The sequence below is a fragment of the Pelmatolapia mariae genome, linkage group LG17 (assembly GCF_036321145.2).
Source record: "Pelmatolapia mariae isolate MD_Pm_ZW linkage group LG17, Pm_UMD_F_2, whole genome shotgun sequence".
Lineage (NCBI taxonomy): Eukaryota > Metazoa > Chordata > Actinopteri > Cichliformes > Cichlidae > Pelmatolapia > Pelmatolapia mariae.
This window is the reverse complement of record NC_086242.1, coordinates 35,583,131-35,601,652: the sequence shown is the minus strand read 5'-3', so window position 1 is coordinate 35,601,652 and position 18,522 is coordinate 35,583,131. Positions and strand designations below refer to the sequence as shown.

The window sequence follows — 18,522 nt, the reverse complement described above, 5'->3', positions numbered from 1 at the left end:
TAAAAGTAATAATATTTCAAGCATGTGCTAGTAAAAGCAAGGTGTGCCTTTAGTGTTTGCAAGATCTGTCCTCTCTGTGTAAGCCATCTGCTGTACAGCATATACATTAAATGCAGTCAGACTGTAGTAAAGAGTGTCTGCTCTAGTTCCACATTCATGGATTGTTGAGTATGTGAGTGTTTAAATATTGAGAGATAACACACAGTTGAAAGTGTTTACATTTGCAGGAATGTAGTTGTTATTCTGACACTGTGTAGTGCTAATAAGTCAGTCTTATTCTGTCGAGTATGCACACAAACAGACAGAGAAAAAGAGTAAATGAGAGTAGAGTCATTTTACGATCATTCAGGATTTATTCCAGGAGAAAAGACAAACAAAACACAATCAGTCGCTCTGGCCTGTGTTGTTATGGTAACTCTGATATGTGCACATGATTGTCAAAGGCATCTGATATACAAGCCCCATCAACAGAAAATCATCATCATCGAAATCATCATTATCACACCACATTTAAGTGCGGCAGGCAGTGGCCGCTCCGATAGGTGAGGGCATCGTCGACGTAACGACAGTGCACAGGATGAGAGTTTGTTGTGGTCACATGCAGAGAGTAAATACAGCCAGTTAAATTAGCAGGCTCTGGACAAGGACACCTACAGGGAGACACCAGGGGCCAAAGAGCAGCATGTGTAGAGTTTTAGTTCTACAAAGAAATCTTAGCGAGAGAGATTCTCTCAACTGGTCAGTTAGCTGTTCAGGTTAGAGGTGGTGGAGTGTTTTTAGCATCAGCTAAACCAAAGCTAGCTAATGCATTTACTAATGCTAACAAAGTCTAACAACGTTTGCAGTCTAAGAGGACACTGAAATAGTTGGTAACAATTCAAATACATGCTTGTAGTTCCTTGTAAGTTTCAACAAAATGCAATAACTACTGAACAATTGTATAGACTTTAGCTAGGTAAAACCACCCCCGCTAATTAGTCTACATACAACACACAGTCAGTAGCTATATATATATTTTAAACTCTCTAGCCTTTGCATTTATGACATACAAATAAGTAAGGAAAGTATCAGAGAATTTAGCTACACAATATACGTTATCAACTTAGCCAAACTAAATAAAAAGCTAACGCACATATGGTAAGCTAACATAATGCATTTTAAAATCATGAAACTAAAAGTTCTTTATATTTGCACTTTTGATTCAGTTTTTAGATGCCTTAGATGAGAACTCTATGCCAAAACACAATTGCACATAAGTGCAAATGCATTCACTTGACAAGAAAAATAAAAGGCAGTTTTCTTGAAAAGAGCTTAATAGTAATCCCTAATTCCAAATTTCCTATTAATATTCTTCATTGATTTTTCAGAACCTCCTTACACAGCAAACACTTCCGTGTGTTAAAAAAAGGTCAGCTGGCATGCTTTTGACAACATCTATTAGAAACTACTTGCCCCACAATGCACTGCAAATTTTAAACCTAAACAAAAAAACTAGATGAAACTCAGCTTATGACCAACTACTGCTTTCATAAAATCTAGTTTTCAAGCAAGGAAAGGCTCTTTTTGAGATTTTAAGTCATCTTGTTCATTCTGAATACATTTCACTTCCATACAACTAAAACCAGCTTTAAGTATAAATTCAGTGACACAACCACTATTTAGTGTATTTTCAATTTGCATAATAAAAACCTGAAAAAAGGCAATATAAATGCATTTACTTCCAGTCACATGACAACACAGTCATTCTAATTAGCAGAATTAAAGCAACTTTCATAGTAATAAACAGAATTAATCCAGCAAATAATAATAATGATAATAATAGTAAGTAATTCCAGGGGTAAATTTTTGCCAGTTAGAACAAATACTCTGCTTGGCTCTTGTGGACCCGGTCATCTCAACCTGTGTACGTCTTCACATAATACAGAGATACGAACATCATACAAGGGCATATAAGATTATGCAAACACTCATGGTAAAGTTGAAATCTTGAAGCACTTTTTTTCAACATGCTTGTGTTTTTTCATGAAGGTGCAGTTTTTTTTCTTCATAAAAAAAGAAAGAAAGAAAAGTCAAAGGATGGTGAGTTCAAAGTGGAGAGAGCGAATGTCCGTAACAGTGTGTTTCTGAGTCGGTCACAGCTTTGGATTTCTTCCTTTAGAATGGCAAAAAAACAAAAACGTAAGCCTGAGTTCAGTAAACGATGATTTCACCTTTTTAGTTGGACTGACACTGAAGTGATGGTGGAACACTGATGGCATTAGACTGCGCTGTGCAGCTCTGCTGATAGCAGTCACGTGCTGCCAGACAGTTTCTGAAAGCTAACCACAAAGTCGGGAAGTAAAGGAGACTTGAAGCTGCTTTTTTTTGTTACATTTTTTTTTTTTACATTAAAACATTCCATAGAGGATACAATCAACTTCCCTTGCAAACTCACTCATTCATTCACTCACTCAGACATGCCTGTACAGCAAAACATTCGTAAATATTACCTTGAAAATGATCATCAGTATTCACAATCTATTTACAGTAGCATCTTTAACATGGAAAGACTCATTTGGATTACATTTATGTTCTCTCTCTCTGTAGCAAACAAAAACAGCAGACATAAAACCACAGAGGAGCATGAACCTGAACCCTCTGCCTGCCTCACAGCACATTCAGAAGCCCACACGTCCAAGCTAAAGTGTACGACTTCACATTTAATGAACGGTATTCCTAATTCATTAACCTCTTTGAACAACCTCTTAAATCCCTAATGTAGCTCATTCAAATTTAATAATAATAGGTAAATGAGTGAAATGGTCTTGAATAGATTTAAATAGAGCTGCTGATGTTTTCCTTTGTTTCCTGATCATTTTTTCCAGAAATAAAAAGCATTGACAACACACTTCAAATGTTTTTAAAAAATGCATAGCAATCAATGGGTAAATAGACGCGATAACAGTGAAGAATAAGATTAAGGTGGTCATTGGAATAAAGCCCTTACATGGTAGAAAGTTCCCTTCGGTATACATTGACGTCAGAGTCGGATTAGTTTCCTCTCAGAAAAATGTGTCGGAATAAATGCAAAACTTCAGAAATCTCAACTATCTGTGTGCAGGCATGTGTGCAGCAGTTCAAATATTAGAAGTTTGTTTCTTTTTTGACTGCCCTGACACGCACTGCCTTAAATATTCATACTGTACTGTACTCATTGAACTTCAGACTTGCTTGGTTGCTACAGCATTGTGCATAAAGTAACAGAAGTGTTTTCAGCCAATGAATAGTCTTCATGACACCGAGAAGTATCTGCTCTGCATCAGTAGTGTCACCACATATTATGCAAGTTTTACAATTTATCCTATAGTGCTTGAAAAACAGTACATTCTGCGGAGACTGTAGTTTTATAAACAACAACTGCAGCATGATTAGTGGTTTTTGCAGTCTTCTATCCATTAAAAGGATATTTAAAATGTCAAATATCCCACTGCCACAGACAGAATGAAAAGCTAAAGATATACTGACTTTTTATTTCTCCAATATGGGGTGGGTCCACATCCCATAATGTGACTAACTGAACTTTAACCTAAAATACATAATCAGTAGTTTATGGTCTTTCTGCGACTTTACATTGTGTATTATAGCTAATGGATTTCTATGTTGTCATCCTTCAAAAGATTATAAATTACATTTTTCTTCCCCTGAACAACCTTCAAGCAAAGCCAAAAACGAGCGCACCTACAAAAACAGGTGTTTTCTGTGCATAATGTTTTGGCCGAAACCTATTAGAAACACATCACCTTAAACACACTGCTGGATTAGGCTGGAAATTTTGCTTCATCACACTCACATACTTGGACCCACATCTTATTTTTGAAAAACCAACAGAAGGAAGGACTCTGGGGTCAGAGCTTCAGATGGGGCAAGAACTTTGTAAACTAGGTAAGATACATTAAACACAATGCTGGTTTTGGACTTTTTGTGGGATTATGGCTTAGTCTATGCAAGAGAAAAATAGGATGATGACCTGGAACTTGCATTTTCAAGTTTTCTGCTTTTAGTGACGAAAGCAACCTGTCTCCAAACACAGACTCTGAGTGGCAGAATTTAGAAATAATTGGTGTGTAAATTAACACACTTTAAAAACAGACAAATTGCCAACACACTGCAATCAATCTCAGTCAGTGTGTGCTCGTGAGTGCAACTCATTTGCAAGAGGATTCGTCTCAACTGGTTGCCAACTGGTTGTAGCCTAGTTATATTCCAATATAAATGCAAGGTTGCCAAGCACCTATGCCATTTTTGGAATAAATTGCCATCATGCAGCAACTAAGTCATTACTTATAGAGTCATTTCTGAGTCTGTTTCAAATCTATGAGGTTCTGATGAATTTCTGTGTATGAAGATGGCAACAAATTAGCAATTTTAACCAATTTATCAAAGTCAATGAGTGTTATCACAAACAGACTGCATGTAATTACCAACTTGTTTCCATTCCATCACAAACTGATAGCAGACTGACTTGGTCTTATTGCCATTTTATTGCCTTCCTGACACACCAAAGTTGCTTTGAAGGGGTCAGCTGACTGCGAGTGGTTGCAGACTGGTCCCAGTGTTCGAAGCAACCATTTCAAAGGAAGCAAGATCATAATATCGTTCTACATCGCCACAGTAATTTTGGACATGCTGCAATCTTCAGCCACTTTTACCCTAGTGTGACTTTGTCATTACGATAGGACGATAGGAAAAATGCAGAAATACTTTAGAAACATTACTCCTTATCCTTTCAGTGAGGGCAAAAGAGATGATAATCTAGATGGTAGATGGAGCCTAACACACAGAACTGTGCAGTGAACCAAAAATGAATTCCAGAAAACTTCGGTGAGTGTAGATTTACTGTCATTTTCACCTTAACCCAAATTTTATCCAAATGTGGCCTCACACCCACCTCATACTGCCACATATTGAGAGAAGCACTATGAATACTTTGCAGTTTTTTAGCAAGATAATTCAAGCAAAAAAAATAATGTAAATGGCAACAGATTATGAAAAGATAAAAGGTCACAAAACGTTCTCTTTAGGTTATTTTGCAGCTATAATTAAGCCCTTAGTTTCCATCTTGAACAACTTCAAATCTGGCTAGTTTTGTTCTAATTTGTCAAGCACTGCAGAATGAACCAAATTGTCTTCATTACCAAGCAATAGTCTTTGGCTACAATTCAATAAAGGGATCGGTAAAATTGCATCGAATAAAGACATGACAATCTGATATGTGTGAGTGAGCACCCTACATTGTACAGCTCTGCTTTCTGGGACAGGAAAGGCCATTAGCCATGTTCAAGAGTTCCATTAAGTGAAGAAAACAAAAGTCAGGTTAGTAGTCAAAAATACTGACTGAGTCATGGATCTGTGCATTTATTTAGAGCCCTGTTTCCAAAAAAGTTGGGACAACATGTAGAATGTAAATAACGAAGAGAATGCATTGATTTACCATGTGCTAACCTCCGCACTGAATTGAAAATAGCATAAAGAAAACATGAAGTAATGATAGTGAGAAATGTTATTATGTTTAGATAAAACACATTATTCTCATTATATATTTGAAAACAGCAAAAAGTTTGAAAGAGTTGGGGCAGAAATAACGACTGGAAAAGTAGATTAATGCCTAAAAAACCTGGACTTGGGTGTTGCACACATCACCAGTGACATCAGTACAGCCCTGTAATCTCTTAAAAGGTGGTAAAGCCTAACCTGGGGACACTTCTGTCTCCAAACTGTCTGTGCACATGTTTTAGGGCTACACTGACAAGCATGAACCGTCCATAGAGATCATCAACTGGAATTAAGCCACCATAGGACAGGTTAGTTGCAACTTACTGCTGCTGCTGTTGCTTTTCTTTAATGGAAATCACTGCATGTGCTCAGAAATGCTTCTGAAAGCTATCAGAAACATTGCGGAGCAGCTGAAATCCAATATCAAAGAATAGTGGAATAAACATTTTTTCTTTTAAAACTACAGCAATCAGTCTCCAGGTTTTTCAAAACAATTGAAATAAGTGGTGATTAGGAAATATGCCCCTGTCCCAACTTCTTTGAAAAGTGCTGCAGGTATCAGCCAGTGTCAAAAAGTTTAAATGGTTGGTGAATCGCTGCTTTCAGTCTTTAATTACATTTCATGACGTTTTTTGAAAATGCTTCAAAAAAAGCTTCAAAAGTAAGCATCGATGCCCTGCTGTTGCCTGCAGTGAGCCCACGTATGTATATGGTCAATAGTAGTCCAGGTCTAAATTATCAATGCTCAAGTCGCGCACCAACACAACACTACAGTAAGGACACAGCTAATGTCCTGAAGCCTGGATCATTAACTGCAATGCTGCCTGGAACAGCCGGACTGTGACAAACCCCAAAAATAAAAAGACTAAATCAGGAAACTGGTGTTCACCAGCGCACAGTGCAGCTGCAGTTTTCCCTGAGCACTTCTGGACTGGGTGCAGCTTGACAAATAAAGAAGATGAGATCATGGCTTCGGTAGAGACATAAAGAACGACGGCAGGCTACAGCTTCTCCATTCTGGATTGTGTCTCTGAGGACCCACAAGGCCTTTCTTTTAGTAACTATGCTGCGCTGCCTGTAGCTCCTTGGGAAGTCTAATGACAATCCATCTTTAGTTTCTGACTTTTTTACCTGGACGTGTTTTCCAGTAAATACTTATCTCTATGTGTTCTAATTCTATCCTAAACTTATTCCATGTTTCATAATAACCATTATGTGTGTCCCTTAAAGGGCAATTATTATAAAAGTTTAATAAAGTAAGAAAATAATAAACAAATCAGAATCTTTCAGACAATAAACAAGTTGTATAATGCTCTGACATCCAATCAATAAAGGTTTACAATCTCTACTCTCTCTGATAAACACATGTGAATGGCAGCTAATCTATGTCTGATCCTTTCTGTGCAAAATAGATAAAGCGCTTACTCATGTTTCCACATCTCAACAGTCATATGGTACTTTTAAAGCACTTCCTAAAGCACGAACAAACAAACAGACAACCAAGCCCATAAGGACACACAAATGTCTTAAAGGTGCTATGTGTGGCATTTTTACACGGATAAACCACTGTCAACATGAATTTGCTACATCTGCATCATTTGTGTTTAAAAAAAAAACAATGACCGTCTGTTTTCTGTGTTCCACAATTACCAGGTCAGATTGACAGGGAGATGTGTTTGATTAACAGGAAGTGAGATTTGCTGTTTTTAGACCAAGCATCTGGCGATGATGGGAATTGGGTTCTAATTTAGATCCTAACACAACAACAGCTATTGATAAAGAGGAACTACATGTGGTTCATCTTGGGTATTGTCTCATTTGTTTACACTAATTATGCCAAGGTAGCAATATCAATTTGACAATGATATGTTTGTTACACATAGCGTCTTTAAATTTAACAGCAGTTAATAAAAGTAAAACAATCCGTTTGCCAACAGTCAAACCTAAGTCGGAAAAAAAACCTAAATAAATTGATGCGGGAAAGATCAATTTAAAACTTCTATGACACCAGCAGCTCCACCGTGAACCACCAAATGCAGCTCACACGTGGAGCAGTGGACACCCTTTTATCAGGTAATGATCAAAGCCAACTGTGTGAACATCCCCAGTGTGAGACAGTGGGTGTGCTGTGGCTGTGGCAGGACGAGTTTTACGCCGACATCCTGGTGGGTGTGCAGTATGACAATGGTGGCTTGAATTGGTGGGGTGGCGGTAAAGTCCTCTGCTCTCCCACGAGCAGGGCGGGGTACCGGCTAGGGGGCCTATCCGAGAGGCAGTAAAGCGAAGAGAGGGAGGGACAAAGAAGAGGGCGATCGTCTTCCTCACTGGTCGTCCTCGATTTCTCTTTCTTTCCCGCTCTCCCTGCTTCACAGCGCCGTGGCCTCCCAGCTGGTTCCCCGCGGGACCTGGCGTCACTTGGTTTCCGTGAGAACCGGGGCGGGGACCGCAGATGGGTGTGGCCGGTTCAGCTCTGTCCCCGTGGCAGGAGAAGAGGCTGCAGATGCCAGGCTGCAGGGTGTGACTGGTGCAGTGACACCTGAAAGAAGGGAATGAGAAGCTGCATCAGCTGCTTGTAATACTGAAATCCCTCCTTGATTTACAAAAGCAGTAGAAAACCACAGGCTTGCATTTCTCACTAGTGACTGGATCACTAAGATAAAATTAGTTTCACTTTGATAAAGAAGTGAAGACATGAAACAGCTTTTGCACTGTACAGCTAAATATGTTGAGAAAATACAAAATAACGTAGGTAATAAATGGAACACTGTTCTGGCCCTTAGCTCAAGTAATTTAGTGTAAATTTTATTGTTCAGAATTGTATTACAAGCCCTGCCGTCTAATCTTCGCTGAACAAGGTTTACCACTGTTCATTTCTTTTGCACTAAAATCCAATCCATTTATGAGGTTCTTACCTTGTACGTGTCTCTCTTTTTTCTGTCATTGTAAAAGCAGTAGTGTGTCTATCTCAAAGATGTAACTAGAGCTACACCAATAAACTGCACTGCTCCATCTTTGAGATGAGGTATTAAGTGTAAATCTGTACCGTACTTACATTAACATCATTTCCTCTCCATTGTCAGGGCTACCCCTCTAAAAAACCAGAAATCTTGCTGTTTATATTTTCAAACAGCACATTTGACTTTTATAATGAAAAGCAGTATTTTATAGAAATACAGTTAGGTTCATATATATTTGGACAAGAAAAAAGTATGAACAAGGCGTGGAACAGCTCATGATCCAAAGCATACGACATCATCTATAAAGCAGAACCATTGTGATGGTTTGGGTGTGCATGGCTGCCAGTGACACTGAGACAATAGTGTTTATTGATGATGTGACACAGGACAGAAGTAGACGAATGAATTCTGAGGTGTTCAGTGACATACTCATGCTCAAATTGATTGGGCAGTGTTTCATAATACAGAAGGTCAGTGACCCCAAACATACAGCCAAAGCAACCCAGGAGTTTGTTAAACCAAAGAAGTGGAACACCTATTCAGTATAATCAGGTAAATGCACTTTTTCTGGAATTCATAATGTCCCAAATCCTGAAGACACTGCAAGGCACTGCGCTCCCACACTGTGCCCTAAAATTTTGCTCATTCACTGTTACTACATACTCCTATGAACAGCTCACATATGTTCTCTTAACTTTGTGATGCCACTGACACCACTGAATCATACTCACATTCCTTATGGGGAGCTGCTATGTTGTTATCGATGGAAGAGATCTTGCTGGCGACAGCGCTGGTGCTCTGGCTCTGCGCCGTCTGGCCGGTATTTTGGCTTTGAGTCGGTTGGTTCTGGCCCGCCTGGCTCTGGCTTTGGGCTGACTTCTGCGTCTGACTCGGCCTAGTCGGTGGGTTGGACGCATCAATGCTGCTCCCCATGCTGCTGCCAAGCTGCAGCCGCCTCATGTGCCGAACCACGGCAGTGGCATTGAACGCTTGCTGTGAAGAGCATAGAAACAAACGGAAAAATCTGATCACGAAACCTTGGGACAATGCACGCTGAGCCATCACAAGTTAGGTCTGCACTAAAGTATACCCTGCTTTATCATCCTTCTGTACACTAATGGGAACTATTGTTTAAAAAAATTAACATCTAGCTGTATTTAAACAGAGTTCAAACTAATGACTGAGACCATAAACTCTTGAGCCATACCTTATTATGACAGCAGAGTTCAATAACCTGGTAATGTTATGGTAAAATATATTGTGTTAAAATGACCTAGTAAATCATTTTCATTTGTGGAACATGGGAATTGTTTGAAATGTGAAATGTGTTCTTATTTCTTCTGACTTCTTTAGGGGTAAATAGCTGTTGAGAGGTAGATCTTACCCACGAGACAAGCCAGGTTTTTATTGCTGAGTGATTCACCTTCTAAAAACAGTTGGCTGAGGAGCTGTAATAGGGTAATGTAGTCTATTGCAGTAGAGCCAAAACCACAGAGAATAAACTGCAGTAAACAAAATTTACCCTCCATTTGCTCTTGGCAAAGTTCTTTCTGATCTGCCGGCTGACTGACTCATGGATGTTCTTGCAGAGAGCCGTATCCCCAGCGATCCTGAGATATATATATATACCGACACAAAAACACAATTTCTTAGTCAATACTTCTGAATGTACATCAATATCAATATTGATTTGATGGATTTTTGTGATGCTGTTGTGTGTGTGTGTGTTTGTGTGTGCATGTGTGTGCTTGTGTGTTTCTCACCAGGGGTGTCTGAGCGCCTGTTCACAAGTGAAACGCTTGGCTGGGTCTTTTTCCATCAGTCTGCTGATGAAATCCTTGGCTGGGAGAAAAACAAACCAAACATATAAACACCACATTGTTTTTTACTACGTTAAAACCCGCTCATAAAACATTTTGCGACACCGAAAATCTTTGACATTTCGATCAGGGAAAGATGTTTTCAGATGTCAGATGTTGCACAGAGTAATGCACTGTTTGGTTTCTACTGAGAACTTGGGCTGTGTGTACCATCTAGTTTTTACTGTATCAGCCAAGTTGACCTCTGTTAATTCTATATTACTAGCAATGTGCAGGAGTGATTTCTATTTGCTCTGAGGAAACTTGACACTTCTGAAAACACAAAGCTTTTCTTGACAGTCCATAAATGCGATTTGATCCTCACTAACACAATAGACTGGTGACTGAAATAGACTTCCAGCCAACAGAACGCTGGTTTTACTTCCAGTCTATGCACGTAACTGTGCTGGTAATGGATGAAACCACACATCGCACACACTTACTCTTACATATTTTCATTCCATGCAGATTAAATCAGCGACTATGATGGAAAGGTGGTGTGTGGGCCATATGTGCCACATGATGGACCGAGGAAGCAGAAGGACAGATGGTGGAGGAAGGAGGAGGAAGAGGAGGCCTCACCTGAGTCTGATATGTCATCCCAGTACGGTGCATCAAACTCATAGTCAGCTTTCAGGATCTGCTCGAACAGCTTGGAGTCGTTTTCGTCGTAGAATGGAGGATAACCACACAACCTGCAGACGAGATATTTATTCTTCTGGTCTAATCTTTAACAGTCACTTATTTTCTTTAACCTCCTAAGACCTGAACTCTTCCACGGCATGCATTTTTAATTTCTCTTTGATATTTGGGCTAATTGGGACCCGATGAATGTAAAAACAAAGAATTACCAGATTTTTTTTTTACCTTATTTTTGTTTTTAAGAAAAATGAGAGCCACATATGAGGATATTCGTTTAAAATTTTGATAGAACAGTAGCAGTATAATGTCCTCGTAAGTGGATATCAGGCCCTTGTAGAGCAAAATTGAGTATTTTGGTCTAAATAACCAAAAATGTGATGTCCACATATGTGGACGCCAGGTCCTAGGAGGTTAATAAATAATTTCACTGATTACTACACAGTCCCTTTACTCATTGTCACCCTTTTGATATGACTGCCTTGCTTAGGACACATAGTGTTAAATGCAAACACATGTGTATATAAGAGACAGACTAGATCTGTGTCTGTAAGGGAATACTGTAACCCAGGGTAATCTTTGTAGCTACACATGTCTCCTAAATGCCTCACATGTAGGCAACAGTGTAGTGCCACAGGCAGATTTGTGTTTCTGGACATGAATTTGACAGGTTTTCTTTTTCTCTTTTCAGGATCCCTGAATATGAAATGAATATATTTAATTTTTAAAAGGCAAAAAACTCATTATTTAGAGATTTACATCCTGTAAGGATTTTGCTACTCATGGCAGAGACAATTTGACTTAAAAATCCACCCACCCTTCATTTTTCTGTATTTTGCTTCCAAGAAACCAGACTTTCTTGTAATTAAAAAAAATCAAAAGTTTCCTTTGTACACTGGCTGTTTTTTCACCCATTTTCAATTCAGTTGTTGTATCCAATGATTTTCAGAGGATTCATTTTTTTTTGTTAAGTCACTTAATGCTGACCTCTGAATCACTGAAGCATAATAAAGCACATAACCCAAGGGATGAACCAGTGTTGTTTCTACACAGACAACAAACTGGCAAAGAGCCCATTTTAAATTGTATCTTTATGCACTTTGTTACTAGCAGCCTGCTGCACAAACACATCACTTGTTCCCAGATGAATCTATGAAGAATACCAAAGACAATGGCAGGTATAAAACTGTATTGTTGCACTAACAAGGTGATTCTCAAACAGCTATTTAGCTGAAAACCTGGTATATCTCAGCATGATGTTCAGTGTGTTCTTTAAAAAAATCCAAGGGGACTGAAAAAGTGGGGGACAAAAGAAGATGTGGCAGGCTTAAAAAAACTAGCCACAGCAGGTGATCATCTGCTGTTCACTGAAGATTCTTCAGAAATAATCTCAGTGGAAGGGTGCTATCAATAAGCCGTTGATAGCCAGGCTTTGGTATACCAAATTACACAAGACTAAACTAAAAATCTGTGGTAACAAATCTTATGGACTGATGAATAGGAATTTGAAATTTTAAGTTCAAATCATCATCAATATGTACAACAGTGAGTGTCTACTGACATCTGCAAAACACGGTTCTGTCGTGGTTCCGGGCAGAATGTCAGCCAGTGTTGTTGTGACAACTGATGAAATTATGAACATAGAAAAGTCAGAGTCTGATTGGCAATGGCTTCATTGTTTAGTATGACAATGATCCCAAACCCACTGCCAATGCAATAAAAGCAGGCCTGGAGAGAAAAACACACAGTGGCCTACCAGAGCCCAGATCTCAACATTACTGAAGCAGTGAGGGATCGTCTGGACAGAGAACAGAACAAAAGGCAGAAAACATCCAAAGAAGAGCTCAGGAAGCCTGGAGAACTATTCCCGAAGGCTGCTTAAAGAAATGACAAGATAGCTTGCCTCAGTTGTGTACCACACTTTTTGAAATACATTATCAGATCAAAACAAAATTCCTGTTTAGGCTTTGGCGCTAAAAACAACTTTGTAAAGTACTGGGTTAGGTTTAGAAAAAGATCATAGTGTAGGCTAAATAGAAGCTTCAATTCTTTTAAAGCTCTGTTTTTCTGTTTGTCATGGTGATGCATCCCTGATTTGTGTGGATCAAATATGTGGTGAAGATAGCAAATATACATCCTGTCGAAAACTTAGTAAAAGATTATTGTTGACTGTCATGACTATGAGTCTGGCTGTAGGAAATCTGAGGTACTATCTAAAAGGAGGAATGTCCGCACTTCAGAACGCATCTGTGAAGGCAGGTTATGGCTTGCAGTGGTCGCTTTAACACTGGTAACAAAGAACAATTTGCAGTCAAGATATAAGTACTCCAGTTACTCTGCTACCCTCCAGTACCCCTGCTAAACTTGCAAACTTGAATTAACAGTAGGTGGTGTCGCAGTACTGTTGTCACATCTGACTTGAACTCAGAGCAGTGTATTACTGTGACTGTGTAGTAGCAGTGGTAGTTGGCTGTATCGCCTTAATCGCGTTAACATGAGATTACTGGTTCTTGGTGCTGATGAGCACAAATGAACTTAAGTCCAAGTTTGATTTTCCATAACGACACAAAGCGGAGCAACAGCAGAGCTGCCGCTCAACCAAAAACACCTCATTACCGAGGTTCTGGATGCACCAGGAGATTTTCATAAAAACTCATTAAAATGCCGTTCTCCATCGATACACACCGGAAAGAAAGAATAAAAGGGAAACGCACCGGGCAGAGAGGAAGGAGGACTCTGCCTGCCGTGAGGGGAAAAAGGGCTTTCTGCTTTGTTTTTTTGCTTTCTCATTTGCTTAAAGACTCACTTGTCATGTTACTCGGCTGACCCTCCACTCCATCGAACACACACACAAATACACTTGCACTCGGGATCCTGGCTGATTATCATGGTTGATTACCTGATGTGATCTTTCCACCTGAGCAGCAGTTAAAACCTAACAAGGTCTGAATCCCAACGCTAATTGTGCTAATTGCCAGCAGGGAGTTGGTCTTTCTTTTACCCTGCACGCACACAGCAACACACGGACATACACACGCACAGCCATTTCTACTGTGCTGTCAAATCCACCAAACGCTTTTTACTAGCAAAAGCTTTTACTTCACTACTCACCACAAAGTACAGCGTAAACGGGAGAAAGACAGAGAAAAAGTCAGCGTGAGAGAGTCACGCGAGTTTGTTTGCGCCTGCTTTCCTCTCAACCACTGTGAGCTCTCTGATCGCTCCATCTGACCTCAGGTGTTAAACATAAATGAAGATGCAGAGGCAACATACACCTTAAAATAACTCCAACAGTGGCGTTCTCAACAACAAGATTGCAGTCTGAGCACACAAACATGGTTTCCATTGTTCACCAACACTGGTGAAAAACAAGAAAATGAAAATGAAATCTCATCCAAAGCCTCAAGTACTTACAAGGCCATTCAGCAGATCTCCAGTGTTTGGGAGCAGCTGATAGTACATGACAAACATTCACAAACTAGCCAGGGTTGTGTGTTTGTAGTCGGAAAACATTACAACTGACACAGTGGTCTTGTGTGTGTGCAGGGGCTAAGGTAAAGTGAGTCACTGCGTGTGCCTGGCTTTTGTATTCACTGCAGACCAGTTACTCATGACTACGTGAATGGGAAGGGTGACAAAGGCTAGATGGAGATCTGTTTAATGAGCGTAAATGTGATGTGAATGGAATGCATGTTTACAAACAGATTTTCCAGTTAAGGTGTTTTCAATTTTGTGATTCATACATGGCTGAGCCAGGTCTCCATAGCTCAGCTGATGATTAGAAAACTACTAGTATGAAAATGGCTGTTTTGTTGTGCTGTTATAAAGACCTTCATTCTATTTAATTACAAAGATTACATCCAAGGGAACTTGTAAAATGACTTTAATAGCTACACAGAGACTTGATATAATGTTTGATGGAAGATTTGGTAAAAATATGTCACAGGAGGAAAACCAAAGGTGTAAATAACACACTAATTAAACACTATTACAATAACCTAAAACTGCTTCATACCTGTGTCTAGACACGGGTTATTTCAGTTATTTCAAAGCCTGCATGGCCTCTAGGGGCGACAACTTCTCTGGCCTCATTGTATAGAAATCTATGAGAAAATGACCCTACTTCTTACTGGTTTTATGACTTTAGTTAACAATTTCCTAATTGGTTCATAGTTTCATCTACAAGTTTTTTTTTTTCATAAAAAAAAATTTATTCACCCTACAGCGTTACGTGTATACAACGGATGGACAAGCTAATGGTTAGCAGTCATGTGACTCAATACAAGGCAAACCTGTGAATGTATTTAGCTGATTGACTTGGCCGCATTTCTGGCAATGAACACGATTATCACAACCTTAATGATAAATAAGGCATCAAGAATTCAGATTTCCCACCGTGACCATGTGATACCCGGTGCTAATGGAGCTTATGTGCTTTCTGGTGATGTCAGTCATGGTGATTGATGGAAACTGCTTTCTGTACAGTGGAATATAAAGAAGTTTAATTGGTGCTTACAAGATGTAGGCGATCACTCCAATGGACCAGCAGTCGACCGCTTTACTATACGGCTTCTGGGCGAGAACCTCTGGAGCTGATAGAGAGAGGGAGAAACAAGCAGACACAGTGGGGTTAGAGAGAAAACCGGCTTTGAAATGACCTCAGTTTGGTGGTAAACCTAACTACAGTGCGTTTTTACTTTTTCAGCTTGAGGTCCAGTAACAACAGCGTTATGATTTTTATATGAAAAAGGGGCTGTTTAATGAGACCGAGTACAGAGAAAATATGCAGACACCTCATGTCTGTTCAAATTAAAATCACATGCCAGTTCAGTGCACGGTGGGAAATATTCTGCAGGAGGTACAGATTCTCATAGGTGCAGAAATACATGGTACAACTAGCTCTAACTAGCTCTTCTAGTTAGCTTCAGACCCATTTTCTCTGCTGCTGGTGTCGGTAAGGGAGGCTTTCCAGGCTCGACCTTTCTCTGCAGCTCATTACCGAAGGCCCTGGACAGAGCAAATTACTGATGACAGCGAGGTCGCCGTAATATCACCTCACATATGCACACACAAGGCTCTCAAAATAGATTTGGCATGCTCACACACATACACACAGAAGGAACACCAGTCATATCTGAGTCAAAATATAAACTTTGCACACTTGTGCTGAATCTGAGTGCTTACATTTGTTTATTAGTCTAATCTGACTCATTGTGTGTGTTTCTGTTCTGGGTATTCTGGATGCAGAACTGGAGCATTTTTACCCACTGAGATCACCGTGTCTGCAGCTCACTAAGTCCAGAGTCGGTATCAGGGTACAATCATAATGTGTTATTTCTTAATAGTAAATCATTTAATTAACCCCGTAGTGGGTCTTTGGCTATGTCCTATTTCCAGGCGTGACTTTTTTTTTTGCTGGAAGAAGCAAATTTGACAGTTGAAAGTTTTCATAATGATAAAATGAAAAAATAACAACAAAAACTGAGTCTTTCATTCAGACGCAGTTGTAAATTGTCACCTTCTTTGATTGTATTTTCACACAAAGCACCTTGAGTGGAAAAACTGTAGGAGTTCCTCTCACGGATGAGAGGAATTGATGCAAAGTTCTGACCTTTCAAAGTAAAATGATGCAAATTGTTTGCTGACTGGGTGAGAAAGTGAACTGACTCTTTAAAGATAGTACACCAAAAAAAACCTGAAGAACAGCTGGGTGCTTTGAAGCGCTTGTTGAGGATATTTCCCAACTCATCTAAAAGGCCACTCCAGTTCTGCGAGTGGCTTCGACTCAAGCACTTTAGTCCATCATGACATGGACAATTGAGAACCTAAACAGACACACAGCTGGATTTAGTAAAGCTGCCCTGCAACAAAAACGATTCAACATTTATGTACCTTTCTGTGTGAATAGTGGGAAATGATCTGTTTATACGACTTATACGACTTTTGCAACATGCAAATGTGTGTGCTATCACCGAACCTCTGTCTTCTGTAGCATGCAATCAAAGAAATCAAATCAAATCAAATCACTTTTATTGTCACATCACATGTGCAGGTACACTGGTACAGTACATGTGAGTGAAATTCTTGTGTGCGAGCTTCACAAGCAACAGAGTTGTGCAAAATACAATAACGTAAAACAAGCAAAATATAAAAATGGCTAATCTAAAAAGTAATAAATATATGTACAATATGTAAAGGTATATACATTACTGAATGTGTGTACTAAATATGTTTTTCTACGTGTGTGTGTTTGAGTGTGTATATAGTATGTATATACATGTTTTACAAATGAAATAAAGTAAACAATAAAATAAGATATATAAAATATACAGAGGTTGGTATGTGCAAAACAGTGGTATTTATATACAGTATGGAGTGCATAATGTTGAAGTTCCAGTAGTGAGGGTGAGGTGTCTATGACGTGTTCAGCAGTCTGATGGCCTGATGGAAAAAGCTGTCTCTCAGTCTGCTGGTACGGGACCGGATGCTGCAGAACCTCCTTCCTGATGGAAGTAGTCTGAACAGTTTATGGCTGGGGTGACTGGAGTCCTTGATGATCCTCTCCGCTTTCCTCAGGCACCGCTTCCTGTAGATGTCTTGGAGGGAGGGAAGCTCACCTCCAATTATCCGTTCAGAGCACCGCACTACTCTCTGGAGAGCTTTGCGGTTGTGAGCGGTGCTGTTGCCGTACCAGGTGGTGATGCATCCAGTGAGGATGCTCTCAATGGCACAGCGATAGAAGGTCCTGAGGATGCGGGGGCTCATGCCGAATCTCTTCAGTCTCCTGAGAAAGAAGAGGCGCTGCTGCGCCTTCTTCACTGTTTTGTTTATGTGTACTGACCACGTAAGATCCTCAGCCAGATGTACACCAAGGAAGCGGAAGCTGCTCACTCTCTCCACAGCAGCGCCGTTGATGGTGATGGGGGTGTGTACTCCTCTGCACCTCCGGAAGTCCACTATCAACTCCTTTGTCTTTGCGACGTTGAGGGTGAGATGGTTGTCTTGACACCAGTGGGTCAGGGCGCTGACCTCCTCCCTGTAGGCCGTCTCATCACCGTTGGTAATAAGACCCACCACTGTAGTGTCGTCCGCAAACTTCACAATGATGTTGGAGTTTCTAGTGGCCGTGCAGTCGTAGGTGTAGAGTGAGTACAGGAGAGGGCTCAGTACACACCCCTGTGGAGCACCAGTGTTCAGTGTGATGGGGGATGAGGTGGTGCTGCCCAGTCTGACCACTTGGCGTCTGTCAGACAGGAAGTTAAGGATCCAGCTGCAGAGGGAGCTGCTCAGTCCTAGATCCTGCAGTTTCCTGTCCAGCTTCGAGGGAACGATGGTGTTGAATGCTGAGCTGTAATCTACAAACAGCATTCTCACATACGTGTCTCTCTTCTCCAGGTGTGACAGGGCAGCATGGAGTGTCAGGGCTATGGCATCATCAGTGGACCTGTTGTGGCGGTATGCGAACTGTAGAGGGTCCAGTGAGTCGGGTAGTGCAGAGCAAACGAAGTCCCTGACCAGCTTCTCGAAGCATTTGC

At 40.2% G+C, this 18,522-nt stretch overlaps 1 protein-coding gene across 2 annotated transcripts in view; it reads right to left on the bottom strand.

Annotated features, from left to right (window-relative positions):
• Window positions 1–330: 330 nt before the first annotated feature.
• The window catches only part of camk1da (calcium/calmodulin-dependent protein kinase 1Da), an 80,639-nt gene continuing 62,447 nt past the window's right edge, over window positions 331–18,522 (bottom strand). For both annotated transcript variants that reach the window (XM_063460804.1, XM_063460805.1), the window contains exons 6-11: window positions 15,504–15,579; window positions 10,931–11,043; window positions 10,253–10,331; window positions 10,012–10,099; window positions 9,221–9,482; window positions 331–8,068 (exon numbers count right to left, since the gene is read on the bottom strand). In XM_063460804.1, coding sequence (XP_063316874.1) covers window positions 7,944–8,068; window positions 9,221–9,482; window positions 10,012–10,099; window positions 10,253–10,331; window positions 10,931–11,043; window positions 15,504–15,579 — 743 coding nt within the window. In that variant the 3' untranslated portion in view covers window positions 331–7,943. The remainder of the gene's footprint in view (window positions 8,069–9,220; window positions 9,483–10,011; window positions 10,100–10,252; window positions 10,332–10,930; window positions 11,044–15,503; window positions 15,580–18,522) is intronic.